This window comes from Sceloporus undulatus, chromosome 1 (genome assembly GCF_019175285.1).
Source record: "Sceloporus undulatus isolate JIND9_A2432 ecotype Alabama chromosome 1, SceUnd_v1.1, whole genome shotgun sequence".
In the NCBI taxonomy this organism is placed as follows: domain Eukaryota; kingdom Metazoa; phylum Chordata; class Lepidosauria; order Squamata; family Phrynosomatidae; genus Sceloporus; species Sceloporus undulatus.
Window position 1 is genome coordinate 108,811,073 of NC_056522.1, and position 27,444 is coordinate 108,838,516.

General features: G+C 40.0%; 1 protein-coding gene across 1 annotated transcript in view; it reads left to right on the forward strand.

Moving 5' to 3' along the window:
* LAMA4 (laminin subunit alpha 4) overlaps window positions 1–27,444 on the forward strand; it is a 141,370-nt gene that overhangs the window by 45,133 nt on the left and 68,793 nt on the right. Inside the window, exons 4-10 of the mRNA XM_042441753.1 lie at window positions 1,420–1,500; window positions 5,656–5,870; window positions 9,163–9,258; window positions 10,481–10,632; window positions 12,654–12,764; window positions 21,274–21,385; window positions 26,919–27,086. Of these exons, the coding sequence (XP_042297687.1) occupies window positions 1,420–1,500; window positions 5,656–5,870; window positions 9,163–9,258; window positions 10,481–10,632; window positions 12,654–12,764; window positions 21,274–21,385; window positions 26,919–27,086 (935 nt within the window). The remainder of the gene's footprint in view (window positions 1–1,419; window positions 1,501–5,655; window positions 5,871–9,162; window positions 9,259–10,480; window positions 10,633–12,653; window positions 12,765–21,273; window positions 21,386–26,918; window positions 27,087–27,444) is intronic.

Here is a 27,444-nt window from a genome sequence, read left to right on the forward strand (position 1 = left end):
ATACTATAATAGTCCATTATAAGTGGGTTATGAACCACTCCAGATTTTAGTCTAAACTTCAGATGAGCTATCCAAGGTGATGACTCTATTTTGGCAATAGGATATGGCACCTTCGATGGCTCCTTTAAATTTGTTCTAAAACCCAAGGTGGATTTACTTCCCCACTACCTTGGAAACCAGCAGATGCCACTGGCCACAAAGATATGCTGCCTTACTGGAATCCCTTCATAGTTCACCACCTTAGAATTATCCTGAGATAAGGCAGGGCATGCTTCACATGCTTTACTGCATCATCTATGTATTTCCACAGACATATTTTGAATTTCAAAATGGTCAAGATCTTCCATCAAACACTTAGCCACAATAATGTAGCTATGCTTCATCTTCTTATTAAACCTGAAATTCACCTTAAAAGACCATCAGGAGCACTGGAGGTCTGTGTTGCTGGCAAGTGGGATACTGCAGGATTGGCCAACATCCTCTGACCAGAAACAGATGCTGTGAGGCCCAGGAGCAGGGCCTGTCACAATTAATCTCTTCCTCACTCACTGGTGGGAGAAGGCTGTTCACATCATCCTACAATGCTGTGCTCACCAGCAGCACACACCTCCATCAGTCCAGACCACTGACTGGCTTTTAAGGTGGGTTCAGGGTCATTTGGTGTCATGGCAGTAGTGACAGCACAACTGATCCTAGATGAGAATACAAAGCAGATGACATTGGAATTTATGACATTGGAATTGGCTAACAGGATACCAGCCAGAATATTTATTGTGCATTTTTTTGACTGCTGTAGAAAACATTTGATCCCCAAGGCTGGCTATACATCCTATTTCCAAAACTATTAATATTAATGGTTTATAATTATAATGACATAGCAAAATGGTGTCCCTTATAAAAAAAATGGAAAATTAAGGTTTGATATTTGAAATGTATGCTTCTTTTAATATTTTCAAGCCGTGTATGCTTGAATCTGTGTATTAAAAATCTGTGTATAAGAAGGGTCAACTGTATCATCATGTTTTTTTATTAATAGCATTTAAGCATTATTGATATGATAGCTCCTTCCCATCAATTATAAATGGACTGTAATATTGTATAGAGCCAAGTCACACTATAGTAAGAAAAAAATTGTAGTCTCAAGAGATGTCCCAGCCCAGACAAAAACTAGTCAGAGAAAAGTCCATGAGAACATTGTTCCCTCTGCCTATTGAGTTCACCCATTAGAAAGAACTCCGCTTGAAAGCATAATACAGTGCCAAAGGTATGCCTCATTCTCAGCTTGAAAAACAAATGAGAAAAAATTATTGATATGGAAATGCACTGATTATATAGTGCACAGTATGCTTAGACCATAACAAACATTAAATTCGTGAATGTCTACTGTCTCTGAGAATGACTTTTCATTGCAATGTTTAGCTTTGCAGTCTCCTGCTACAGAAAAAATGGAGTGGTACGCTGTAGGTGCAAAGAAAATTATGCAGGGCCAAATTGCGAAAGGTAAGTACATATTCAGATTCAGTTTTAAAAATGATAAGACTTGGTGACACTTATCTTGTAGTTTAACCAGTATTTTATTCATCCCATTTTGGGAGAAAGGCAGGATATAAATCCAATAGATGTATAAATAGATATTTTTACATAAACCAAACAATTTATGAAGATGGAAAAGGCTAAGCTCATGTGTGACTGTGTTCAGCCATCTATATTCTATCTTACCTATTAGGCTGCCATCAATGACAGTGACTAATGGCAACTGGTGGTTCCCATGTCAGGGGGATGGTGAATCCAGTCCATATTTCAGTATGAACTTTAATGGAGCTAACCACTGACATGGAAGCTGCCACTGGCAGTGACAGGTGGATATGATGGAAGGGAGTAACTGCTTGAGAGCTCATCTGAGAACAGCTCAGACTTGCTAGAAAGTAACAGCTTTCTGTAGAGAGAGATCCTTCCACACTTTTAGCAACTATCTGAATTAACTGTGAGGATAATAGTGGATATGCACTTCTGAAACAAACTGGGAGCTTAGGGAAGCAATGGGACATTGCTTTTGAACTTTGTAAACAGCATCTTGTTTTTCTTCTAATCTGTTCTTCTGATTTAGAAATTTTTTTTTGTTATTGAAATCAATAATTTTTCTTCCGCTTTAATTATTAAATGCAGGATGTATTAAAAGTATGTGCACACAAAGCACAAAAAATAAAATATTCTATTGGCATTGCCTATATTTTGCAAAAATATATAGGCAGGAGGGGTTTGAACATTCAGCTGTAAGGCTTCTGAAATGAAAATTTGCTTTTAGGGTTAACTATAAAATATAGTTATAAATTTTTGCATTACAGTTGCCCCTCCTTTCTTGCAGACTTGAGATCTGCATTCTTGATTATAAACGGAGAGGTGACCTCTGTTATCCTCAGTGCGCACGCTCGCAGGGCACACCCCATTCAAACTATGGAGCTTGAATAAGTGTGAATCTCCATTTTCGCAGGGGGTCCAGAATGGATCCCCCACGTAAACGGAGGGCCAACTGTAATATTTTCTCTCATACACAAACTGAGCTAAAAAAAACCAGACCCAATGTGAGACCCTTATTCAGAACACTATCATCCTGTGAATATTTTTGCCCCTTAATTAAAACATGCAGTCTATTTTCTACTGTCAATCAAGTATGCAATGTTGTTCTGTCCTGATCTCAAAGGGAAATCCACAGGATATGATGGGAAGCACAATAAGGCAGGATAAAGTTGCAGAACTTCAGAAAGGCCAAAGTAATCAACTTGATCAATGAAGTCAAGGGTTGAACGGAGGCATTTTATCCAACCAGGGATAGATCCCCTTTCCCCATCCTTTTCCTGAGCAGTGGAAAGCAAGAATCCTATTGTCTAAACACTAGCACTTCTCTCATGAGAGTGGACTTCCTGTTTGCGTAGGCAAGGGGTAAATGCAGAAGGGTCCAGTTTTTCAGGGTGCAAGTTCAGGAATTGCTGTCCCTAGGAAGACTCATTTCAGAAGTTCAGATTTCAAAAAGCCTCCTCCTGAGAGATTCCAGCTGAGAGATTCAGAAGTCTCTTTAGTCAGATAAGACTCAGACCTTAGAAAAGTTATTTGTTTGCGCTATGACTTCCAGAATACCCCAGCACAAAGACTGTCTGTCTGGAAACTTTCTAGCCATTTTTCCAAGATCCAGTCAGAGTCCTGACTGCAGTTTGGGGCTTGTGTTGATGATAACAAACAGCATGATTTAACCTGCTACATATCTCACCTTGTCTTTCCTTCAATAAGACCAATTTTATGCTGTTGCATCACTCTTAAAACAACCTTTTAAACACCCTTTTTTAAAAGGAGATAAAAGAAAACCTCAAGAACACGAATTTTTTAACTTTGCACACAAGAGTCATTATTTGGGGTCTGAGAAACAGGAAATCATTGTTCAGGGGATATTTTTCTATAGAGGAAGAGGAACTTTGGATTCAAAATCTCCATCACTCTAATGCATTTCCAGTCACTAGAAAGAGCCATCATGAATTCTGAAAGAAAATTATAATTATGAATAAAAGGTTATGACTGATAAAAGTGAAAAAAGACGCAAGCTTATTTTCTGCTCTGAGTTGTTTTGTGTTTTTCTTGGTGAACTGAGTTCAGGGAGAGACAAAAAAGTGGCTTTTAACTTTTGGTGAAAGCATTTATTTGGCAGATACAAATGAGGCCATATTAAGAAACAGTTCAAAAAAATGCTAAGGAAAGTGCAGTGTTTGAAGCCAGCAATTCAGATTTTGTCCACCTCAAGGAGACCATTTACACTAACACATGCCAGAAAGGCTTTGTATTTGGTGTGATACTGAAGTATATGTTGGTATCCTATTCACAGATCATCTTTAGAATGCCATAACCTTCTTTCCAGTGGTTTATGACACTTCATTCAATTGTTCCAGGGATTCATCTGGCCCTCTGTGTCCCTCCAGATGTTGCTGGATCCTAACCAACATAGCCAATGGTGAAGGATGATAGCAGTCATATCTAGAGGATCACAACTTGTCCACTTCAAGCTACATTCTCAGATGGTTTAAATTAGAACAGTGTACAAACAGCATGTATGTTCATGTTAACTGGCCCTTCCTTTGTTTTCGTATTGTTCCTCTGACAGGCCTGAAATCTCACTATGACAAGAAAATGGAAACAAGCTTTTTTATAACTGATAACCACAAATGAAATCATTGATTTCCTTTAACGAAGTACCTAGAACGATAATGAAGTAGGGGTTCCAGGCCAGAGGAGGTAGCCATGCAGTCCACCGGATCTTGATGGAATGCAGCTCCCAGCATTCCTCACCATTAGCTATGCTATTGGTAGTTGCAGTACAAGATCTGGGATACTAAATTATTCCCATCCCTATTTCACACATCTAACTGGTAGAAAGCCCCATTCAACTCAGTGGGAATTACTTTTCAGTAAACATTCAGGGAATTGCTCTGATCAGTGGCAAAATTTGCCTTTCAAGCATCTGTAAGTATTAGCTGTATCCTTATTGGTTTCCCATTGAAAGAGTTGACACCTACTGGGAGAGCCAGTGTGGCGTAGTGATTTGAGTGTTAGGCTTTGGAGACCAGGGACTCATTCCTACTCACATTTTAAAAGGTTTGCAGTTCACCTTCGCTCCGTGTTGGTAAATCGATTCCAAAAGGTCCGTCATTCCTACTATGAAAGCAGATCTTTTTATTATCTCCTTGTAATCGCTTCTTTTTTGGCACAATGGTCATCCCCACTAGTTTTCACTGCTTCAAAATGCATGTCAATCATCTGTGTGTCATCAGTAATGTAAGCAGCAGGCCGGGCAGCCTGGCTTGGGAACTCTATGTATAAACATTTTGGAATCTATTCTTTTCAATAGAATCGCCAAAGAACTAGTATCCAGAAAGAGTGGCTTTTTTCTTTTTCCTTGCTTCATCGCGATTGAAACTGATCACAGTAGGATTGGAACCAGTTTCAAATGGGGACGACGGTCATATAATCCGATCAGCTATTCGCTTTAAGTCATAGTGAGAACACGGCCTAGGATTCAAATCGCTGCTCAGTCATGGAATCCCACTGGGTGACTTTTGGCACACCACACTCTTTCACCCTCAGGAAGGTGAAGGCAAACCCACTCTAAACAAATCTTGCTATGAAAGCCCTGTGATAGGCTTGTCTTAGGGTCATAAATTACTTGAAGGCATACAACAACAAATACCTACTGGCACTAATTCTTAGAAAGAAATGAGCCAAGCAGTACCTTTAACCTCATCGAATGAAACTGTCTTCAACAACTCTTACAGAAAAATGTATACCAATTAGTTAGAAAGCAAGTGAAAATTACACTTTGCAATGATTTCTGCAGTTCATTTTGTCCCGCAATATTTCATCCAGAGTCACAACTAGGAAGGCGAATGCCAACATTTAATAAAATTAAGTGATAATGCTGATAGTCATTGAGTTTAAGACCCACAATGTAATTTTAACCCCTGAGATTGAAAATGTGGAAACTAGAGATCTACTTCTAGTCATCACCAGAAAGCTTCTACTTTCTGTTTTGTTGACATAGCCAGAATGTCATCATGCTAAAAGATCAGAAAGAGATGGTTATTAATCATTACTGGGTTTGTATTTTCATCCCAGGTGTGCCCCCGGTTACTATGGAAACCCCTTGCTCATTGGCAGTTCCTGTAAAAAATGTGACTGCAGCGGCAATTCGGATCCTAATCTAATCTTTGAGGACTGTGATGAAGTGACCGGCCAATGTCGCAACTGCATGCGCAACACAACAGGGTTCAATTGTGAACTATGTGCTCCTGGTTATTATGGGGATGCCAGAATACCTAGAGGTTGCACAGGTACATTAATACTATTCAGTTCATTCAGTGTTTATGACCAGAGATCTATATAGTGCTACAAGGAACATTTGTAGACAATGCCGTGAATATGCTACATGAATACAGTGTACTAAAACAGTACATTTTGGTGTGGAAGGGAGGGAGGGAAGGAAGGAAGGAAACCATTGGTTAGTCCCAGTTATAATGGACACCTTTAATCAATTCCTGAATGGTGATTCTGCATGTAGGTAAATCATATTAATTCAGTAGATCTACTGTCCTGTTCTAAGATTGCATGAGCAGGCAAGGTGTCAGAAGTTCAAAAGCTGAAGGAGCAAGCAGTATCCAAAACCAAACAGTCCAGGGGCAGGAGCCATAAATCATAAGCAAAGTCCATCTGTAGCAGATGACAAGGTCAAGGGTCATAAATCACAGAGTCAGATCTTGCTTTAAATGCAGGATTGAAAAAGAAATTAAGTTTGTTTCCAGCAGCCAAAAGGAGAAAAACACTTGACTTATAAAGCACGCTGGTGCAGCCCCACCCAGCTTGCAGACCATATTTCAGGAGGTTGTTTCCTCACTGTGTGAGCACAGCCTCTCACTTCTCCTGGGAGGAGGCATTAAGTTTGTGTCAGACACTGCAGCCTTCACCTTTCTTGAGGTGTTGGGGCTATTTCTCCTACCTCCTTCTCCTGTGGAGCACTCAAATGGCTGTCAGACTGAGATAGAGTAGGGCACAGCTGTGGCAAGTCCACTTCATCTTCAGAAGCCAAACTCTCAAGGGGGAGATCTGACAGGTAGGTCTACTTTATCTTAAAATTTTGAAACTTCACGGGAGGCATGACACCTACTCTAGTTGGGATTAAGAATAGGATTCATATTGTCATCATAAATATTCATGCAATTTGGAAGTTCTTCTGGAAGAAAAGTAGTTTTCTTTGAAGGGTTTTGCAACCAGATCCAGGGGGTTCAACTGGGAAATGTGAGATCAGGTAGAAGTCATGTGGTGTAATAGCTTGAATATTCATAAATACTCAAAAATCATTAGAAATAAACATAATTTCAAAGTGGTGGATAATTATGTGGTTCTTAAATTTCCAAAGCAATAAATAACAATTCAGGCATTCAGGTAGTAAGATATTGAAAAGGTTCGTTAGTTTTACATTGCTGTTGTTAATGGCAGTAAATTGTATTATAAAAGAAAAAGGCATTTCACTTAAAATCACCATCCCCTTTCCTGCCAGTAGTTCAATAGGTTTACTTGTCTTGTAAAGTATACTGAGCACTTCTGTCACAGGTGAGAGAAGAAATGCCATGTAATAATAATAATAATAATAATAATAATAATAATAATTTTTATTTATATCTCCCGCTTCTCCCTTCAGATTGAAGTGGGATTACAACAGCAAAGACATCATAAAATACATACAAAATACATCAATCAAGAATAAAAAGGGGAAGAGCTGTTACAGTATTACTCACAGTCGTAAGAATCGAGTCATCATATTCAGATGTTCAAAATCAGATTAGAAGAGATCCGTTGGATAGTCCGCCGGAAGAGATCCGTCTTCAATGCCCTCCTGAAGGCTTCCAAAGAAGGTATAAGACGGATCTCTTCCGGTAAGTTGTTCCAAAGTCTAGGGGCCATCGCAGAAAACGTTTTACAAGAGGTAGTTTTCAACTGGGTTTTGGGGTTTTCTAATATTTTTGTGCCAGATGTCCTGGGAGTGCAGGACGGATTATGTAGGGAGAGGCGTTCCCTTAAGTAACTCAGGCCCAGGCCATGTAGGGCTTTATAGGTAATAACTGACACTTTGTATTGTGCCCGGAAGCTAATCGGCAGCCAATGTAGAGATTTCAACACTGGTGTAATTTGCTCTGATCTCGGTGTCCTGGTGATTTTATTTTGTTGTTATTCTGAAGCAAAGACCTTTATTTAAAACTGTGCTTGTGTGTAAATGAATAGAAACCCAGACAAATTCAGCTAAAAAGTAGAGTTTGTGCAACAGTGGTACCCCATAATAGATTTGACCACAAGGAAATAATAAATAGCCAACAATTAACCTTACTTATATATGTGAGCTGTCTCACCCCACAATGGCAGAAAAATATCTCCCATTCTGCCTAGATCATAGGCTGTTGCTGTTGTGGGGGAAGAGAATTTAGCAAGCTTTCTGAATTGGTTCTCTTATAAACTACAGTAGTCAATTCACACACAAAAATTAAAAAAATAAAAAAACAACCAGTTACTGCTTAATTGTCTCAGCTGACTGTGATATTGTGGTATTCGTGACTCATTGCTCACACTTTCTCACAAACCAAAACTGTGCTACTCCTAATATTCATTCATTCATTCATTCATTTAAAAGCACTGCTTCCAAATGTCACAGATAAGTCATTTGTCCTCCTGTTTGGAACAGGTTGTATGATATATGGAAACATCTTTTCTACTTACATGCAGCCATATATACAGTGACTATACTATAGAAGGGTGCATAAATAAAATACTATACAAATTCTTGTCTTTTCTGTTTCTTCTACTGTACGTTCATCTGTGATGAAGCAAGGGAAGACAGTTAAATGCAGTGATCTCAACTAATCATGATAAAGGTTTATGGAAGTACAATAATTTGATTTGGAAATAATGACATTCATAATGAATGTGTTATTCCGAAATTGAAGAGACACCAAGATGATTATAAACGGATGTTCAACAAAGCAACCTTCGTTTTGCACATAAATTGGATGAGCAGCTGGCTCTTGTTAGTGAAACCATGAATTTTCTCTGGGTTTAAGGCTGCATCTGCACTGCAGAAATAATGCAATTTGACACCGCTTTAACTGCTATAGCTCAATGCTATGGAATTCTGGGATTTGTAGTTTTCTGAAATAGTTAGCCTTCTCTGTCAGCATGTTCAGGTGCTCCAACAAACTGCAAATCCCAGTGTTTCATAGCATGGAGCCATGACAGTTACAGAGGTGCCAAACTGCATTGTTTCTGCAGTGCAGATGCAGCCTTGATCTGAGTTTTAAAGATGTTATCCAATGTACTGAATCTGTTTTGGAGACAGAGTTTGGTACCTTGGATAGTTCAGGCTAAAACCCACAATGTATCGCCATTCCATTAGCAAAGAAAGGTACTAGTCAGCAGTGACTTGCCTCTGCTTCCATATCCCTGCCTTCTAGAAGACAAAAGATTAAAAGGAAGTTACATTTGCATAATTTCACATACTGATTAGAAGTAAGCCATCCTTTTTTTCATTATCAGCTTGTAGATCTAAAGGATTGTCATCACTGTCTCTTCTTTTCCTAGTGTGCAGTTGTGGAGGAGGAACTTGTGACCGTCGTACAGGGGAGTGCCTAGGAGAACCTCCAATGCCTCCTCCAGGGACAGATTGCCCTGTTATCAGTAAGGACAGTACCTATCTGACATATTTGCTACACTTGATTTCCCCTCCAATGTCTTTGTGTTGAAGGGCATAGATAAAATATTTATGGTATGATTCTGCATTTTGTTTTCTCCAATTTGAACCAGAATATCCATGATTAGAACCTTTCTAAGTATTGAAAATATGACACAGGTAGTTGTGAAGACATAGCAAAAGTGTTTTTCTAAATATTTGGAAGGAGTGAAGTACATCATAGGCAAGTGGCAGGGCAGTACTTAGCTATGCCAATTAAGATCAATCCTTGGCCCAGCCAACAGAAAGCTCACACAGGGTTCCACTCTGTCATAATGTGGTAGCTTATTTGGGGGCTGGATTTTACAGAGGAAACACACAGAGAAAGATCCTGGTAGGCCAAATGTAGCCTGTTCTGATTGTGTATCAAGGTAACTGGTAAGAATCAAGCAGGCCCTTTGAATACAACTGTCTTTTACTGCTACATAATATGTATCAAATGGGATCGAACTCCCTCTATGAAAGACTGCAGCAAGACAACAAGAACACAAAGTTCAGAAAGCACTCTTTGAACCACTGCTGCACTGTCTAGAATATAATGATTTGACACATCCTATGTCTGGCATCCTGTTAGTAGTGTATACAGGTATATAATAACCTTACATCTGTGGTAAATGCAAGGAGTTGGGGGTTTTTTCTCCCTCTACACCAACCAAAAGCACACACATACAACCAACTGTAGAACCACTGCAGCTGCCCCACAGCCATTTCATACCTGGTTATGAGTGAGAGAAGGGGGTTAGATAAGCATCTGGCTCCGTCCCCATAGCCAGACCCTCCCGCAAAAAAAAAATGATTACATAATCCTCTGAGACCCCTGGAGGGACCCAGGGGATCTCAGCAGAAAATGTAAACATTTCACATCTGGCTACTGGGACATAGCCAGCTGTTTCTCCAGTTCTGCCTCCCAAGCCATGGAATTAAATACTTAATTTGGGGGATATGGTGAGGCACACTGGCTTTATAAGCAAAGTCCCTGTGCATCGTGTCCCATTCTCTAAGTCCCCAACCTCTGTATGTTGAAAGCATACACCTGGCAAATATAGTATAATTTTTAGTTTTATTCAAAAAGGAGGAGGAGCAAGAGCAGGAGCAGGAGGACATTTACAATACTTCAACATAAATTAATTCCCCTTCTGCTGTTGAACTTTTAAGTTGTTTTATTGCCAGGCTGTGACAAATGCATCTGGGATTTGACTGATGATATCAGCTTGGCAGCTCAGTCCATTGACGAAAGCAAAGCAACTCTGCTTAGCATCTCCACTGGGGTTGCTGCTCACAGACACTTGCATGACCTCAACTCCACTGCTTTCATCCTCAAGGTACTAGTTATTTATTTCATCATATTTCTACATTTTCTTCAGCAATATTACATTATCAGAAAAAAAGAGAGGAACCTCATTTATACTTATTTTTTTTATTGTACATTATTTGTGTTCTGTTTTTCTCCCAATGTGCCTTCAAATTACCTGCTAACTTATGGGGACCCCTTGAATTTCACAGGGTGTTCTTAGACAAGGAATCCTCAGAGGTGATTTTGCCAGTTCCTTCCTCTAAAATACAGTCTACAGCACCTGGTATTCATTGATAGTCTCTCATCCAGGTACTTACCAGAACTGACCCTGCTTAGCTTCCAAGATTAGATATGACCTGATGCCTTTAGGCCTGAGGTTTCTCCCAGCAGTGGGACTCAAGGTAGCTGACAGCATAACTTTAAAAAAAAAACCTGATATGACTTTAAAAAACAACACAGTGGCTGAAATCCTGTTAACCCATTGGCAGGGTATAAATCTCCACCAGTTTACTTACAGTGGTACTTGGGGGTAGGTGCTGCTACTAATGGTTCTTGATGTGTTCAAGCACAACCAGAGACTCTTGGGCACAATTCCTCGCCATTACTGACTGGGTGTGAGTGTGTGCATACCAAGAGATGAGGCATTTATAGCCTCCCAGACAAGGTGAAATCTGGTTCCATTTTCTTGGGGTGCATGGGCAGCGGGATGAGACCTCAAAGCATCCATCCCCCCAGTCAATCAGTTGCTGGAGAAATAGCTGTACCCAGGAAGCCTCTGGTACTAGCTATCTCCTTGCACAGTGTCTTTTAAAATCTGTATACTGCTGTAACTGGAGGTTATGCCAGCATAGGATATCAATGAATAATATGAATAATATTAAATAATATTAATTTAATATTAATATTAAATTATATAGACAATAATGACATTGATCAGAACTTGAAAGGAACACTTTTTGGACTAGAGCTTTCAGAATCCCTATGGCAGAAAGATCTGCAGATTTCTAGGAATGATCAGGCTGACTAGGGAATTCTAGAAATTTTAGTCCAAGAAAGCAAAAAAATTTTTTTTTAAAAAAAAAATATCCAGTTTCTGATCCAAATACTCAGTCTTTGCTTGCTTAACAAGAATTCCATGTGGGTCTTGGTCAAGGGAGAGATGATGTACCTATCATCACTAGCATTGCTTATGGTCACACTTGTACATTCTATCATATATTATATTTTTATATTTTAACTTTATTTTTTGACATTTGCTAATATCCTTGTTTTATAATGTGATGATCAATAGTTATAAGCAATCAAAATTATAACAGGAACTGGAACCTGATACTTGCCAGGAACATGTCCATAACAATAGAAAGACAGTTGCCACCATCACCTTTGAGAACAGGAGAAGCGGTAGCCGGGCATACAGTTTACGAAACTAGACATAGTTGTTATCACCTATTTCTTTTTATATAATAAAAATAATAAAAAGAAATTAAAAAGAAACTAGACACAGTTCAACCTCTCCCTCTTATTTAAATTCTACATGGTAAAAGCTATTACAGCAGATTCATCTTTGCCTTCTTTTCTGTCTCTTGCCTGCCATCCACTCAACAGAGTGGGTTGGACAGAATAACATATTAGTCTGAGCAAAACGTATTATAAGTTCCATGAACCACTTTTTACTGGCATAGTTTGAAGAGGTATGTAGAGTGGTATGTTTGTTATGAAAAGGGAAAAACAAGTCCAGGCCAGGAATGTGAAACCTCCCTTAGACAATGGAACAGACTCCCATGCCACCTTCTTCCTGATAAATGTTAATAAGCACTAAAATTACTAAATGATTTAAGACTCTTAATATCCTACCTCACTGTAGTAGGTTAGCTTAGCTGTCCTCATGAGATTCTTTCTAGCCTTTTCATTGTAAGGCACAGATTAAGTTCTTCATCATTTTGACGCTTGTTGAAATTTGCATAAAGAAATCCATTTGCAAGTGTATTGAGATGTAAAAACATGTTCAGATACACACGCTAACATTTTAAATTTTATTTTTATATCTAGGTAAAACTATCCGAAAAGGATAATAATTCTGTGCTGATGAAGAGCCAGCTTGATCATGCTGCCAATGAAATGACTGATCTTCTCAAAGAAATCAACAAACTTGATGAAAAGGTTAGCCTGCTGTTTGCCATTTCTCCTTTTACTTTCATTCTCTTAAAAAAAGAGTGCTGGTGTAAAGATTGCTAATTTGATAGAAGTAAACTATGAATATCATGAAGCAAGACGATGGATTAATGCTACTAGTAGAGACCTGAGTGCCATGTGGTTGTTGTTGTTGTTGTGTGCCTTCAAGTCCTTTCTGATTTATGGTGATCCTAAGATGAAACTACAGTGGTACCTCGGGATACGAAATACCCAGGTTACGAAATTTTCGGGATACGAAAAAATCCCATAGGAAATCATTGTTCCGGGTTACGAATGTTTTTTCGGGATACGAAGAAAATTTTTGGTGCTTTTTTCGGCTTTTTCGCACAAAACGCGGCTTTTCCCCATTAGCGCCTATGGCAATTCGGCTTACGAAGGCTTTTCGGGTTATGAAAGCGGCCGCGGAACGAATTAATTTCGTAACCCGAGGCACCACTGTATCATGGGTTTTTCTGAGGTGGTTATGAATTACCCGTACCTGCCTTACTTACTTGAGGCTCCAGGTGAGCCAAGGTATGTGCATATGAAGGAATGGGTCATAGGTGACCTAAAGTGCTTCCAGACTAGCCATTTCCTCATGACTACCATCAACATACTCAAATTTTATGGAGCATACACATATAAATGGAGTTAAGCCCATCGCCTGGATGGGGAAATACAGGTGGTTATCTTTTGCTAACTTCCATTTTCACTTATAAACTAATCAGTTTTCAATTCATCACAGTCCATAATTCTATAACTGTCTTGTGGCATCCAAATGGTATATCTTTCAATGTTTCTGTTTGCATGTGAGTCTCTTTTCCACACTTGCCAACCAAACAGTTCTTTTCACCCAGCAAATCCCATACTTTGTCCTATCCTGTGTACCCAAGTGACTTTCAGGACGCTGTCTGTTATTTCCATCAATGGGGAAATAATGGTGGATGTGGAAGAAACCCAAAATTTAGACAGTATGGAAGTAGTAGGACAGCCAGTATATAAAAATCTTAAGCACACAAAGTAAAAGAGAGAGAGAGAGAGAGAGATGCTTGTTCACTGCTTGTGCCCTTGGAAGAAAACTAGCAAGGCACTCTACTGGCATGGCAAACAATTGAGGCAAAAATTAGGAAATACCGTTATATCAGAGGGGTGTACCTACAGAGGAGAAGGGATGACGGCATTGCCCCCCAAATAGGAATTTTGCCCACCAATGAAATTTTCCTTCAGCCCAAAATTTCTGGCATCGCAGAGGGTGAAATACTGGAAACTATTCACAGCTAGAATTCTTTTATGTATATGCTGTGATCACACTCCTTTAGTCACTTTGCCTTCTCTTTTCTTTAAATGTGTAAACTGCATTTCTAAAGATTCAACTGAAGTTTATAGTTAGTGCAATGCTCGTAATTTGGAGAATAAAGGAAAATTTCATTGGGGGCAGAAATTTTAATTGGTGGCTGACACCCTCATTTTGTCCCCCAGCCCAGCCCATAGGTACATCCCTGACTTTGTACGTAAGGCACCCTGCCAGCCTGGCAAACATTTCAGAATCAGGCTAGGGAACATGAGGATGAGACAAGGCAGAATGCTGCATGGTGAGCAATTAAGAGGAGTGCTGAAGAAATAGGGTAATGCAACAAAGCACTTAACTGGCATGGTGAAATAACTGACCTGCACATACACAGAGACATGCAAATAAACCTTTCAGGGCACCTAGTCCTCTTGTATAAAGTTACTGCTACATCTGTTACCCATTTGGTGCTACTTTTTACCTGATCCGACTAGAACATGTCAATGTCAAATTCCACTTTTAACTGATTATAGTAATCAAAGTGAAAGCAATTCAGCCTTTCTTTTTAGACATTTCAGGCTGTAGTGATTGTACATGGAAACTTTCATAACATTTTCATTAGCGTGATTAGAAATACTTCAAAGTCTCCTCTAGCCTTACAACCACTTCTTTAACTGCTTACAAGTGGTTTCTTGATAACAACTGCATGAAGTCTCTCTTTAGAATTCAAGCTGTAGACCCTATTATCCTTAATATCTTGCACAGTCGGTAGCAGAAGATTAAATAAGGACTGTGGATCTCTGAGTCTCAGTTCTGAGTGATGCAATATTTTAAGCTAAAAACCATAGTAACACTATACTTGTCGGATAACATCAGATGCTGTTAACCCCATGGGGAGGGATCTGTGGTAAGGCTCCTTCCCATACAAGCACTTTCCTATCTTTGGAATGAGAACAGTTCATAGTGCTGGTCATGACCATATCTCCCAACACCTGCCAGAGCTGGTAACATCATCAAGGGAAGGTTTTCTGTTGGTCCCACCACCATCACATTTTCACTTGGTGAGGATACGGGAGAGAAATGTCTCAGTGGCTGCTCCCACACTCTGAAATGCCTTTCCATGGAAGGCTAGGTTGCCCCCCCTCCCTATTCTCCTATTACAGCTGGCAAAGGCCTTTTTGTTTAGGCAAGCTTTTAATGTATAAGTAGGGAAACTTTTTATTGGCAGGAAAGAAGCCGAGAATTAAATGGAAAATGCTGATAGACACAAAAATAAATGGAAGCTGTAATCTACCAGACCTAGAATCATATTTCCAAGCTAACACCTTAATATGGCTATTAGAATGGATGAAATTGGAAAATAGAAAGTTATTAAACTTGGAAGGGTTTAACCTTAGATTTCTCTTTTAAACTTTTTGTTCTTTTTAAAATTATGTCAAATTGTGTTTATTAGGTGGCTTTAAATGTTTTTAAATTCTATTGTAAACATTTTTAATTTGCTGTTTCCAAAAGCCACCTTGGGTTTCACTCTGGGAGAAAGGCAGCATATAATTGAAACAAACAAACAAACAAACAAACAAGTCTTTCCCCCTTGCACTGGGCTTCTGCCCATAGTTGAGCAGCTCGTCAAAAGCTGTACTTGTAACAACTCCATCTTTAACCTTGCTGGATGGAGAAGTCTGCAAGTCTTTGTCACAAAATGTAGTTTTCCTAATCTGTTCTCCTTAACTTCAGAGATATTTAGGTTCCTATGTGATCAGGCTGATAAATATTCATTATCCTTCTGTCTTTTGTATGGTTACCCAATTTATCATATATTTCCACTGTTGCTCAAATAAAATACTATAGGATATAGCAGTGCAATTATTGGAAGACAATCAACCCTACATAGGAGTATTATTTGCAGTAGCTGCTAGGAAGTTGTTTATTTATTTTATTCATTATTTTAATGGTGCATGTGTATGTGTTTTTGTATGTATGTGTTCAGTAAGCTGCTTTTTATAATTCACAGGTGATAAAGTAAGGCTATATTTATCTTTTATCTTACTTTGGATTATTTTTCTTATACAACTCACTCAGTTGCTATGGTTTTTGGCTCAATGCAAATTATAAAAATTAAAATGCAACTGTTAACTTTCACTGCAGCTCTTATCAATTTAAATTGAATTCATCTGATTTTAAATGCCAGGCTACCTTGAAGAATTAAGTTATGTATCCATCTGTATTAATATTTATTTGGATATCCCTCTCTTCAAGGAGCTAAGAGGGGGAGGAGTGCAAGACACTGTCTACTTGAATTCACATGGAAATTCCAGTGAACAGTATCCAAGTTGCCATGCAGAAGCCCAGGCTGTGAATCTGTTATCTTGCATAAGCTAGAAGCCAATCTTAATCAACTAATTAAAGGAAAACATTAAAATAAGATCATGTGTATGAGTCCCTTAGGTCTGATGCCAGTTCAGTCAGAGACAGTTTGGATCACTATGTGACAAGCCTCTGAAGGGGCAAGAAAAAGACATTCTTAATGTTCTTTCCAAAGAATAGAATTTCTAAATTAAATCTGTAATGGACTTTCAAAAAGTATTACTCACAAAAAGTATTATTCTACAGGCACATCTTCATGTGAAAAACTTTAGCAATCTATCCCTATAGCAGATATCCGGTCCTGCTCTCCGGTTTCTCTGGTCCTGCTCTTGAGCGGCCGAATGCCTTTGAAAAAAGTCCAGGGAGTGGGTTGATTTTATTCATTACAAATTTTTCTTTCTTCCTTTTCACGTGCCCTGTCCATGGCAAAACAGAATTATTACAAATCATTGATCTGCGCCAATGAGAGGCACCCGCGGCATTTGTTCTCCACCTTCAACACTTTACTTAAACCTCCCTCTCCTCCTGCCTCTTCATCATTCTCTCCTAACGATTTTGCTTACTATTTCACCTCAAAGATTACCACTATTCGCTCTGAGATAGTCCCTCCCGATTCTTCTTCTATTCCTAATCTTGTTACCCTCGCCTAAAAAAAATTTCTGTGCTTCCTCCTGTTTCTTTGGATGAATTCACCACACTGCTGAACTCTTCCAAACCTGCAACTTGTTCTCTTGATCCAATTCCTACTCGTCTTCTAATTTCTATAGTTCCCTCTTTTCTGCCCTCGCTTCTCTGTATCTTTAATCTCTCTCTTTCTACAGGTTCTTTCCCTTTGGTCTTTAAATATGCTTTAGTTTCTCCTAGTCTGAAAAAACCTTCTCTTGACCCCTCTTCTTTGTCTAGCTACCGTCCGATTTCTCTTCTTCCTTTTTTTTCCCTAGGTTTTTTTCTCTCATTTATTCTCACTGTCTTGAGTTTCTTGAAGCCAACTCCATTCTCAATCCCTTTCAGTCTGGTTTCCGCCCATGGCATTCTACAGAGACAGCTCTCACTAAGATCTCGAATGATCTTTAATAGGCCAAGGCGAATGGCCTTTAGTCTGTTCTCATTCTTCTTGATTTGTCTGCAGCATTTGACACCGTTGATCACTGTCTTCTAGCTGATATACTTTCTGACCTCAGGTTCTCAGACTCTGTTCTTGACTGGTTTAGATCTTATTTGTCAGACAGATCTTTTGCAGTGTTCATGGGTGGTCAAACCTTGTCCTCTGTTCCCCTATCTGTTGGAGTTCCCCAGGGCTCTGTTCTGGGTCCCCTTCTGTTTTCTCTCTACACACTGTCCCTAGGAAAACTCATTAGTTTTTTTGGCTTTTCCTATTATTTATTTGGCAATGACACTCAGCTGTATCTTTCCACCCCTGACCTTTCTCCGAGTCTTGAACAGCAAGTTTCATCTCGTCTTACAGCTGTCTCTCAGTGGATGTGCCATCAATGCTTGAAGCTCAATATGTCCAACACACCTAAGTCTACTCTTCAACACTCCTTTTCTGTTTGTGTTGATGCACTTCTATTTGATCTATCCAGGAAGCCCGTAGTCTTGGTTTTATTTTTGATTCTTCTCTATCATGTACCCCCCAGATCCAGACCACAGCTAAGGCATGTAGATTCATTTTATACAATATTGCCAAAATCCGACCATATCTCTCTGCCTCTACTGCCAAGATTCTGCTCTATGCCCTAGTGGTATCACGACTTGATTTCTGTAACATCCTCCTGGCTGGGCTTCCTCTTTCCCACCTCCGTCCTTTAATTTCTGCCCAGCATTCAGCTGCACGCATTATTACATCCGCACACTGCTCTGACGATATCTCTCCTTTGTTGTTATCCCTTCACTGGCTCCCCCTCCCTTTCTGTATTCAGTATAAGCTCCTGTTGTTGACTTTTAAAGCCCTGCATGGACTGGCCCCTCCTTATTTATCAGACCTTCTTTCTCCTCATCTTCCCTCTCAGGCCCTCTGTTCTGGTAGTCAAGGTCTGCAGTCTCAGCTCAGGATTTTCACTGCCCTGTCCCGGATTCATCCCTTTTCACTTGCTGCCCCTCACTCCTGGAACCTCCTTTCCTCATGAACAAGTGTCATCACTTCTTTAATCAGTTTCAAAACTGAGTTGAAGACCATCCTGTTCAAAGAAGCATTCCCAGGCATTGCATGACTATTATTTGCTGTTGGACATTTTTCATTTGTTGCCTGTTTTATTGAACCCTTTCCTGTATTATTATGTATTGTTTATATGCATTATGCTACTATTTATTAGATTGTATGACATGGGCAGGTTTACTCATACTTATTTTACTGTTTGTATGTACAGTGCTGTGCAAATCTACAGTGCTATATAAATAAAGCATAATGATAATGATAATAATGATAATAATAATAATAATATAGTAGCACAGCAATGCTTTAATATTTATAATTGCAAAAGTTAAATTAATAAAATAAATAGATTATATCCTGAAATCCACAGTAAATACCATTATATGTTTAATGTAAGATGGATTATCAGCCAAAATTGCACAACTGCATTTAAACTGAATATTGCAGGAGAATAGCATCTACAAGGGGCTAATCAAGATTGGAACCATAGCTCACAGGAAGAGAGCTGTATTCTTTCTGCTGCTCTGGTCTCCATGAACATTGTCAACCTATTATGTTTGGGAAGGAATGGGGGAGGCATGGATTCCCAAGGGAGTAAGGAACAAACATTTCTTATATTTATATTCCAGCTTTCCTCCACTGAGCAGGATCATGATCTTCTCACTTTATTCTCACAACAAACCTATGCAGTAGGTCAAGCTGAAAAAGAGAGGGACTATCCGAAGGTCACCTAATCTATTTCATGACTCAATGGAAATTTGAAACTTAATCTCCAAAGTGCCATTGCAAAACTAGTCTAGACACTACATTGGCTCTCAATCTATCTTAGCTTCAGCAAAGTTTTTCTATCATGCATCCCCAGACCAAGTCACTAAAAATTTATGAAGAAAATTTTCATTAGGTTCACTGTGAAGGGAGAATTTAAAAAACAATCCAAGAATGTAATATCCAGATTTTGATGCTTGCATCCCCTCCCCTCTACACACCTATCTGGAAAAAACCAAGTGTGAATTCAAACATACATTTCCTGTCGTATTTCAGTTTGCCCTTGTTTTGATCCTAAGAGTAAATTGCTGTGCCTCGAACTACAGGAAAATATAACTGGATGCTTGTCTGTTTTTCCCTCCACTACCAACCAGGAAATGGAAATAATAATAATAATAATAATTTGTTTTATTTATATACCGCTATTCCAAGGATCATAGCGGTGAACAGCAAGTAAGCTAATTAGCAAGTAAGCTGGGCTGGGTTTAGGAAGCTGCAGCTAAGGAAAGCTGGTTTGGGGAAAACTGGGTAGAGAATTCCAGCCACTGCAATTAGCATATAAGTGAGTTGCGATAGCTGGTAAAGCCTGCCATTACTTAAGCTTTCATAATTCACCAACAGGCACCATTACTTAAAATGTGCTTCAGCCTAATTCACCATTAGAAAAAGGAGCAGAACAAGCAGACAGGGAAAAGCAATTTGATTCTGCTTTTTCCAAACGTCTGTTGAACCCTCACTGCCCACATGGCCCACTCCAGAGGCAAGCTGAATGAGCACAGGCCAACCGCACAGCTTTGAGTTTATTTGCCAGGGCTATATGGCCATGCTGTTGAGTTGTTTTTTTCTTTGTTGTTGTTGTATCCCCACAATACATGTGCATCATAACACAAACATACTGCCTGCAACCAAGTACCTCCCAAGTCCCCCCAGATGCTATCTCATTGCATGGCTGCCCCTTTCGTCAGCCACACATAAGCACGTGCAATCCTTCACCAGTTCAGGGCATCAGTATGTGAGTAATATATTGGTAAAGTTGCTCCATTCATCGGCCACACATGGAGACCCCCTCTAAATACTGTACCGCCTTTGCCCATGCCCCCCTGTTGGGCTATCTGGTTGGCGTATATTGTAATTACATCCATTGCTGTTGTTCCACTTTCATTTCTTTGCTTTGCTGAGCCCCGTATTCGTGTCAGGGCATTTACATGCAGCAGGGAAGATGCGTATTTTCTGCCTTGAGCCGGACTATCCTGACTACTTTTTGCTCCAGTTCTTTTGCTTTGGTTTTAAGCTGCTTTCGAGCCATGCATAATCTAAACTCCCCACCTCCAAAGTGGCTGAAAACCACCTTATTTTGCCCATCTATTTCACCCCAAGGATAGACTTGATCTCATTATGTTTCCTTTCCTCTTCATCACTTCATTGGCTAATGCTGGTGGACAAAATTGATACATGTGATGTTAGAATCTCTTCCTTTATGCAATTGTGAAATATAGCATGGAAGAGTTTTTTAATGATGTGCAACAGGGTTGCCAAGAGTCTTGTGCAGCACTGTCCTATACAAGTTCACTCTATACTGGACAATGCTTACTACCAAATAAGTACACATAGGTTTGCAGACTTAGAGAAGAATGAGTCTGAACTTTGGCAGAGAGAAATTGTAGCAGATGTGTGAAAGTATGTTACAAATAATTTTGAAATGTAGAACAGATTTCCATAGCTTAAATTAAAGCAAATTCCTATTGTTTAAACTACAAATACCAGTCACATAATGAGACACAGATCTTGCCCTAGCATATTGTTTATGCTCCACAGACTGCTCATCAGCCAGAAGCAAAATTTTGCTTACACTAGTAAGAACCTATGAATCTCTGCAGATTTAAAAATCAGAAGGAAAAATCAAATATACTCATATGGTTTATTCATAGAGAAATCAAGAATCAAGAAAAGGCCTACTACTGCAGAAGAAAGCCATGGAAATCATTGATCGTGCTACTATTCTTGTGCAGTCACTTGGAAATATGATAGATAATATCCAAGGTAAGTGTGTATGTGTTCATCCGTCCTTGTGTGTATGTGTGTGTGTGTATAAAATCAACAGACCAGTGAATCAGCCATGAAGAAAAGTAATTGTTTGCAGTTTCCTAGGGACCATCCATACCAATGAAAAAAAAGTTCTCACCCCAAAGCTGATATTGCCAGCCCTGCCAATGTATGACTATTTCCAGGGAGAATCCATGCATTTTTTATCTTAGCCTGACTTTGCTCCAAACTAAGCAAACTTTGGGGAAATCCTGATGTATACTGGAAACCCCAGAGTGACCTCAGGTTCTTTAGGTGTGTAAATGCAGCAGGTAAAAAGGCCAATGTGATTTCAGACTGCATTAATAGAAGTATAGTGTCTAGATCAAGGGAAGTAATAGTGCCACTCTATTCTGCTTTGAACAGGCCCCACCTGGAATACTGTGTCCAGTTCTGGGCACCACAATTCAAAAAGGACATTGAGAAAATGGAGCATGTCCAAAGGAGGGCAACTAAAATGGTGAAGGGTCTGGAAACCATGTTCTATGAGGAATGACTTAGGGAGCTAGGGCTGTTTAGCCTGGAGAAAAGAAGGTTAAGAGGCGATATGATAGCCCTGTTTAAATATATGAAGAGGTGTCATATTGAGGAGGGAGCCAGCTTGTTTTCTGCTGCTCCAGAGAACAGGACCTGGAACAATGGATGCAAACTACAGGAAAAGAGATTTCACCTCAAGATTAGGAGGAACTTCCTGACAGTAAGGTCTGTTCGACAGTGGAACACACTCCATCAGAGTGTGGTGGAGTCTCCTTCCTTGAGGGTCTTTAAATAGAGGCTGGATGGCCATCTGTTGGGGATGCTTTAATTGAGATTTCCTGCATGGCAGGGGGTTGGACTGGATGGCCCTTATAGTCTCTTCCAACTCTATGATTCTATTATTTATGAGATAGATGGATCAGGTCTGATTTAGCCAAGAACCACACCAGCCCCCTTCCCCATGCTGAACTGTGCAGGGAAAGGGCATGGCCTGTTTTTGGAGCTGTTTCTCCTTTATCACAGACAGGAGCTTTGTGTAAAGCCTGCCTGATGCATCACCACTTCTGCTGACATCTCCTTGTTGATCACATGTCCAGATAACTGTTTCTGACCTTAGCAGAAGTGGCAACACACTAGGCAGGCTTTACACAGGACTCCTGCCCATGAAAAAGTGGCGGCAACAGCTCCAAAAACGGGATTGGCCAGCTGGCCTGTGTGCACAACAATATGGTGTCTCACATAATTCAAGATGCTGTGTTTGGTCGCCATCATAATAGGTCCAGGGCCAATCTGGAGCATTATTGTCCTGTTGCTAGGTAACAGAATGCAGAGTTGTTTGAAGGCAGATAAACTGAGACAGCTTCACTGTTCCAGAAAGCTTGCTTTTTCAGGAGGGTGTAGCAGAAGTGTAGACAAGAATCAGGAATCCAGCAAACAGCAAGGTCAAACAGTCCAGGAATCAAGGAGTCCAGATAAACAGCAAAGTGTGGGGTCTGAGGTGCAGATCACAGAGATAGGGGCTGACGACACACACACTCACACATGTTGTTTCTGGTGTTGGCCTGCCCTCCTTAAAAAGACTGGAGCCAGCTGTCTCTTATTCATGCCCTCCTCTGTCATGCCCTGATGAGCTCCCAATGTGCTTGCATTTGCATGTCCTCCTTTGAGGCTGCCATTCACCTGGAGAAGTTGACAACTGGCTCATGACAATAATGTTCTAGGCTGGCCCTGGATTAAATAGGCCAGTGTAGATGCAACCCTAGACAGAGCTTGCAGGGAGGTACAGCTCCAGGAATCCCCCAGTTAGCACAGCAAATGGCCATTGATTTGGGGAGATGTGGCCCAAAAAGTAGTTTTCCAAGCTCTGAATCAACTATCTATAATACATAGCATATAAAATTAGAAGAGCCCTAATTCAAGTCCAGGATTCCCACAAAGACATAAGCAGTTATTCCCAATTCAGTTAAGTGAGTTCTCGATTGCTAAACTATTGGAGTATAGATGAGGCTATAAAAATTCTCCATATTACAGCTTCCAGTTTATAACATTCCCAGATCAAAGAACCTGTTTCCTGACATTAATCAACCAACTATTAACAGATAATTCATCAAATTTTATTTTAGGTGCATATAGTAACAGATTGTGCTCAACTGAATGGGCCAACTTCCCTCTCTCCCAGTGTGCCATTGTAATATCCACCTATGACAGTAGCCATATAGCCCTGGCAAAACCAAGAAAACACACCTCTCCTCCTGTTTCCCTTAATCATCTTCCATCTATTTTGGAGTGCTGAAGATCACCCCTGGGATATTTTTGTGCTAGGAAAAGGAAACTGGCCACACAGACTACATATATTAGTTTCACAATGTCTCCTGCCATCTGTATAGATGGGAAAAGGATAAAGCTTCCTGTTTGTGTTGGAACAAAGCATCAGCATCCTTTACAAGAGCAACTGGAAGATGACTACAGTGAGGTATTGCAGGAAAGCTTGCCAAACAGCTGTGCATCAGAATTATGGGATTCATTGCTTTTCAAAAGCAGGGGGGAAATGCCTAAGTACTGTTAGACAACTTTTAGCAGACCAAGGGGCTAAACAGACCAGTGTTTAACACCAGCATCGGGGCAGAATGGGGATGTGGTGTCTACACACTGCACACCCAAACACTACCCTGATGCAGGTGTCACGCTGCATACCCAACCACATGGCAAGGGGTGTCACGGTGCTCCTTTGGCACAGCATTTCTAAATGCTACACCAAAGGAGTGCTGAAAAGCCGCCACCACAGCACAAAGGGCACCTTTTGCAGGTACTAAAAGGAGTGGCATTTTGCCGTTCTTTTTAGCACCGGCAAAGCACTGTATCGGGGCATCAGGGTGCGGTTGCCGTCGCCCTGATCTAGCACTGAAAAGGGCAATGGGAAGCTGCTCCTTTGGGGCCATCTGTTGAGCCCTTAAATCTGTTAAGCCCCATAGAATCTTCTTCTAGTTCTCGTTGCTGTTGTTGTTGCTGTGTGCCTTCAAGTCATTTCTGACTTATGGTGACTTAAAGCAAATCTATCATGAGGTTCTCTTGGCAAGAACTATTCAGACGGGGTTTGTCTTTGCATTCCTCTGAGACTGAGAGAATGTGATTTGCCCAAGGTCACCCAGTAGGATTCCATGGCTAAACAAGGATTTGAATCCTGATCTCCAAAGCTGTAGTCCAGTGTCCAAACCACTATGTCACACTCACTTTCCTCATAGGTTAGTGTACTATTTGAACCCCAATCTCCAAAGATGTAGTCCAGCGCTCAAACCACTATGTCACACTCACTTTCCTCACAGGTTAGTGTACTTAGTGGGGGGAAAACACTGCTTAACATAGCTAAAGTTAAGTTAAAGTTGACCCTATTCAAGAGTTTGATGGGAAAACACCTCAGTTTTTATTCAAACTACACTGAGTGCTATTTCATATACTCGGCACCTAATAAGAAGCATACAAATAATTTAAATAGGGTTGTACTGAAAGTTCATATTCCTGAACAGAAAATATGAAATCAGTGGTTCACCATAATGATTTTAGCTGATAAAATACCACTCCTTAAAATACATTTTTGGCTGAATGTTTCCGCCTGTCCATTTTCTGATCTTTTCTAGTGCTATTAAAAAGTAATAAATGACAACAACAAAAAACAAAAACTCATCCTTCATCCTTACTATATGATCCAAGCTAATTTACATAGCAAATTTACATTGCCTTGTAGCAAACTAGTTTTGGTGAAATCCAGTTCAAATATGAAAGCAGTACTTCATTTCACATTCAGAATAGGCAAACATTTTTGTACCAACCCCCCCCCCCTAAAAAAAAGATAGTGAAAAGGCATACTTTTTTCCCCACTCACTTATTTTTCAAATCCTGGCAGAAGATTTAAAAGTGTTTTTCACTAGCAGCCACAACTGCAAATGAAGGTTCAGGCATTTCCAGGAGTGTGTGTTGCTTTGTACTCTCAGAGAAGAGCAGAAGAAGCAGCACAGATCCTTGGCTAGAACCAAACCATAACTTCCTCAGTATATCATTTAATTGTGGTGCAATTGCTGTCTCTGGGGAGAACAATTGCTGCCTAATCTTATATACCTCTACCTGAGAGTAAATCCCATTGAATTCTAGTGCAATGCTTCTTAGGCTGCATCTACACTGCAGAATTAATGCAGTTTGATACTGCTTTAACTGCCGTGGCTCAATGCTATGGAAATCTGCTTAAAAATTTAAAGGCACACAGTAACAATAACAAACAAGTAATGTAATGTGATTAATTAAAGGCAAAGTCTGCTCATATAATAGCCATGGTTCATTTCCTCCCTGGGATGTTATCACACAAGACAAAGCAAAAAGATGTAAGTCTGGATTCTTTTAATGGAGTGTGACCACAATAAATTAATGAAATATTTTCATGAAAGGTGGATGCTGAAAAAGTAACTGAAAATGAGTCACCCGTTGTAATTCAGTAGTGGATGATGAATGACTAATCTTCTTGCTTTATCCATAAAAATACTATTTATTCAAATGAGCTTATCAATTGAGACAGAACACATAAGAATAATTCCACAGACATCAACATGACAATTATCCCACGATTATCCCATGAATAAAGAGGAAGTCTAGCACTGGTTTTTATTTGCAGAAAAATCCCGGGAATAAAAACCGGTGCTAGAATTCCTCTTTATTCACAAGATAATCATGGGACAATCACAATGTCATGTGATAATTCACAGGAGCATCCCTCTATGCTCGCGTCTTTCTTGACGGTGTGATAAAGTCAATACAGAAGACGCACACAAATAATGATTACCCATCTGGTGGCTCCCATGTTGCTGGGGTGGTGAATCTGTTTCAGGTTTTAGTCTGAATTTTAAAGGAAGTATCCAAAACACTGAACCTATTCTTAGGTTAGGATTCCACATCTCATACAGCTGCATTACAGTTCAAATGAAAACCTAGATTCACTGCTCTACTAACCTGGATGCCACCAACTATCAGCCATCACTGTATATTTTTAGTTTCTTTGTAACGATTGATGACCTACAAATCCTGCATGATATAATATCAGATTTAAAATGAACTTTATGCCATAAATACCTGTTAATATTTCCATTTCCACCAAATAATTGAATATATAGCATGGAGGGTATCATCAGGCTGCTTGCATGGTCCAGGCAAAAGCAAAAAAAAAGTTATAATTTTTGACAAGTTGGGTGCCCTGGAAAAGCTTGGTGTTAGTAAGGGTTACTTTTTTCACTACCAAAGTGGCCATTCTGGTTGGAGGATATTGGGAGTTGTAGTTCAAAACCACATTTTTTTTCAAGGCTCTGGAAAGAATACATGCAAGAGTTTGAGGAGGAGTGATGTCAGAAAACACAGCATTAAAAATATGTAGAAAAACATCAGCCAGCCATGATTCCAGATAACATATGTAGTACATTGCATTGTTACCTTGCTTCATTGTTCCTCCATGTGCCTGTGTTTTGTTTGTCCACAGAAATCAGCAGCAAGGTGGAATATTATGGGGTTGAGCATGATCTGAGACCCGAAGATATCATTCAGAAGCTTAAGGTAGCAGAAGAGATGCTGAAGGAAATCAGAGTCCGCAAACCATTCACCATTCAAATGCAACTTGCAGGCGAAGAGTCTGAAGCAGCACAGGACTGTGAGTGCTCCTTTTGTCATACAGTCTAGTACAGAAATGGGTAGGAAGTTTCATATTGAAAAATGCAGACCCACAGGTCTTTAAAATTTTCCCTCAGAATCCCCTAAATTCCACCCCACCTTTCCTCATGGAGATCCTTCATCTCAGAAACAGATCCTATACAGTCCGTCCTCGCTTTACGCGGGGGATCCATTCCAGATCCCTCCGCGTAAGGCGAATTCCGCCTATGCTCGAGCCCCATTGGAAACAATGGGGCTCGTGCGTGGCGGCATGGCAGCGTGGGTGCGCGCAGGGCACAACAGGTGTGCGCGCCCATTCAATTGAATGGGACGTGCCGCCCCTTCCGCCCCGCGTGCGC